At 36.3% G+C, this 3,874-nt stretch overlaps 1 protein-coding gene across 1 annotated transcript; it reads right to left on the reverse strand.

Moving 5' to 3' along the window:
* Positions 1–2,365: 2,365 nt before the first annotated feature.
* Positions 2,366–3,114, reverse strand: LOC149250858 (polcalcin Jun o 2-like). The gene has a single exon (XM_089456489.1). The coding sequence runs from the start codon at positions 3,041–3,043 to the stop codon at positions 2,528–2,530; it is 516 nt and encodes a 171-aa protein (XP_089312615.1). The 5' UTR covers positions 3,044–3,114; the 3' UTR covers positions 2,366–2,527.
* Positions 3,115–3,874: the final 760 nt, after the last annotated feature.

Consider the following 3,874-nt stretch of genomic DNA (forward strand, 5'->3'; position numbering starts at 1 on the left):
TTCATTTACTTGCATGATATTTCAAACTATATCCATTCTTTCTTTCATTCTTTTTCTGGTTCACTTTTCAAATTTGCATTTATATTATGACACATTTTTTTCTGACACAAATTATAGGGCATTTCTTAGCTTTGAAATTTTCCTTTACAAGTCCCTTTTTGAGGTTTTAAATTGCTTTATGTTGAATTTTCTTTTGTGTATTTCTAACCCTATTATATTATATAAATATCTAAAAAAGTTCTCACTTCTACTTATAAATGCTAACGTTAAACCTTGGATAAGTGCTTGAAGAGTGATTCCCATCTATTTTTTCATTACTTCCAAAACGAACACTTTTAATTATATAGTTGGTTACTTTGGACATCATAAGTAAAAATGGTCAAATGATTTTTACATAAAGAACCAGGAAAGGAAAAATTCATTTTCAAAAGCCATTAAAACAAGTCTCTCATCCAACATTCAAGCATGTCCAAAAAGAGAAAAGGAAAACTATTACATAATTCCCTTAAGTAGGTGAGATATTAGAATTTATTAACTTTACAAATGACTACATGCTTTGGATACAATTTCTAGATACATTCTCATGTTCCTTTGTTTGTTTGGCATAACGTCTAAAAAATATACAAATTAGTGTGATCATTGGTCCAATAACAATTTCTCATACTTTCATAAAGATAATGGCTTATATCAAAAGGGAATCTTCTCTCTATGCAATGGATGACATAGCCTCTATTGGATTCAACCATAATGCACCTTCAATCCAATCATCTTCTAATCATGTAGAGAGATAAAGTTGTATTAGCCTACTTCATTGGATATGGATACGGGTAATAATAGATGGTAGCCTAAACTTCATGTGGGTTGCAACATTCCCATCAACTCTTCTATTTCCATCTAACACTTGGTTTTTTGGGTATATAGCCCTTATTAGCATCAAGAAAATGTAGTCTTTAATGTTAAGATATAGGTATGAAAAAAAAACAATACCTATTATAGTAGATGAATTTAGATTTCCCAATCCATCAATCTATGATGCACTTTTTGGTAAGGGAGGTGGGCGAAGATGATAGGCACAAACCCTTCATCAAGGTAATTTTCATGTGCTTAATTAAGTCTTTAATTCTTTCATCAAGTGACTACTGAGTTTTGTAACAAGGGTTTCTATTACATTCAATATAAGATTAATGGAGCTCTTATGTAGGGTTAATGAAATGATTTGCACAAACCCTTGATGAAGGTAATTTTCATGTGCTTAATTAAGTCTTTAATTCTTTCATCAAGTGACTATTGAGTTTTGTAACAACGATTTCTATTACATTCAATAAATAAATAAAAACTTATAAATAAAATTTCCATTAATTTGATTAATGCAATTAAACATTAAAAAAATACCCATACAAAAGAGCACTCTTGAAATAGATGTGCATCAGTTGTATTTTAAATATATATTCATTCCAAATTTCTCTTTTTCCCCACATGGCCATTCCATCTCTTTTGCCACAATCATCTATAAATATAAATAAACTTGAGTAAATTAAGAAGAAAAGTTTAACCAATTTATTAGAGTTTGAGATTTGAAACAAATAAGTCAAAATACTTTCCATCACAACTTCAATGTTGGAAGAAGCCAAATGAGTGAAATGAGGCCTTGAAAGTGTTTTAATGGGAAAGAGGGATGGGAACAAAATAGGATGGATATGAATCTCCTAGAATGGGAAGTTGCTATGAAGACTTTGTAGTAAAAAGTCATTGAGAAATTGGCTCCTCTCCTCTTAGGTCATTGTATTGCTTTCCTTAAATTGAAAAGATAAGATATGTATGTTGAATAAGAGATAATGTATGGAAGTGGCTTATTAATTAAAAAGGTCATTTTTTTTTCTCTTTAAATTTAGAGGAATTATTATAGTATTCACTTATCTTAGGAGGAGCTTTTGTATTGTTGTCATTTGGTTGGAAGAAAATAATGCCTTTTAAGAGCCCTTATGATTTTAGCTAAATTGGTGATAAAACAAGAAAGTTTAATAAGATACTACTTGTTTAAAAATCTACACATATATAATCATACAAACTAAGATGATGAGTTGCTTTCTTTCATACAAACTAAACTAAAATAAATTGCTTCCTTTCATACAAACTAAACTAAAATGAGTTGCTTGCTTTCATTGCTTTAAGGTGATTCCCATAATCATATTGGTTCCTATAACACAAAAGAAGAATATGATGTTTTAAATGATTTTTTCTTCTACAACAACAATGTAAGTAAAAATAAAAAGATGAGTGTGTAATTACTTTAAATGATGTTTTTTTCTCAAATCACAACGTAAGTAAAAAGATTAGGGATAGTGGATCGCATGAAGACAAGAGTGTAGTTATTGTAAATATGTGTGCATATATTTAAAACTAAGTAGGATAGCAGAAAGAAAGAGAGAGTACATCCATTAAGCCCTCATATAACGATAGAGTTAAGCGCTGAGAGGTGAGGTGATAGTGATTATTTATTTATTAATTAGAGGGGGCGGCGTGGGCGTCAATTAGCTGAAGCCAGGCCTCGTATGAGACGGGCGGCATTGAGGTCGTTGGCGTTGGCGGCCACGAACTCGTCGAAGCTGATGAAGCAGTCTTTGTTAGAGTCCACGTCCTTCATCACCCCATCAATCTCCTCCTCCGTTGCGCTGCACTTGAGGATGGCGCTCAGTTCCGATTTCGATATTTTGCCGTCCCCGTTGGTGTCGAACTTGCGGAACACGTCCTCCAGCTCCAGACGGCCGGGCAGGGCGGCACATTGCACAGCTGAAGCGGAGTCTCGCATGAGACGGGCGGCATTGAGGTTCTTGGAGTTGGCCTCCACGAACTCGTCGAAGTTGATGAAGCCGTCTTTGTTGGAGTCCACCTCCTTCATCACCCCTTCAATCTCTGCCAACGTAATCAGGGAACTCAGTTCCGACTTGGATATTTTGCCGTCGCCGTTGGTGTCGAACTTGCGGAACACGTTCTCAAGCTCGCGGCGGCTGCTCAGGGCGGCACATTGCACAGCTGAAGCCATTCTCACGCCTGAAGTAGGTGAAGGCTAAGGCAAAGGCAAGCAAATGCTACACAAAAACGAAAGACGAAATGGCGCGGTAGGTGGTGTGGAGGAGTGGAAGCCAAGGTCATCGTTATATAGGTCTTTTTCCGAATCTATGCCACGTGTCCACAGCGCACCAATCTCGGGATGCTTTACGCAATTATTTTGTACCCACCAACGAATGCTGATGTGCCAAGGTGCGAAATTGTAATTTGATGTGCCAAGATTCTGTGTGGCGAACAGAAAAGTAGAAATGTTTGATGCTGTGTGGTGAGCAATAGAAATAATAAATGTAATGTTAACGTTTGATAAAGGGAGGGAGGGAATCTACTTTGGTCCTTTTGGAAGGAAGACTCGCGATACATGGACACACGGTTGGGTTTGCAGTGAAGAAAAGCCTCACAAAGCGAGCTTGCATGACTAACCAACAAACCCAACCCTCCCGTGCGTTCTCCTGGTCCCGCACCGGAAATTCCATTCCTCGATCTCATCTTCAACTCCCTCGCCTTCGCCTTCGCCTTCCTCCAACTGTATGAGAATGGAAGACACAGCACACACCCAGAACGCCGAGCCCAGGTTGCGTGGACATGGACCCGAACCAGGGCCCGAATATTTACAGTCAAATAAAAAACCATCAGAATATTTATTTATTATATCAACCTATCATATCAACATCAATACTTCACTTTATGAGATACTCCATCCATCCTGTGCGGTGAACAATAAGTGAACGATAAAAAAAAATATAAAAATGTTGGATACAGAGACGGAATTTGGTATATCTATTTTAAATATTTACAATAAAATAAA

Source organism: Pinus tabuliformis, chromosome 7 (assembly GCF_031772625.1).
Source record: "Pinus tabuliformis cultivar Carrire ecotype Pingquan chromosome 7, CPIR1, whole genome shotgun sequence".
NCBI lineage: Eukaryota > Viridiplantae > Streptophyta > Pinopsida > Pinales > Pinaceae > Pinus > Pinus tabuliformis.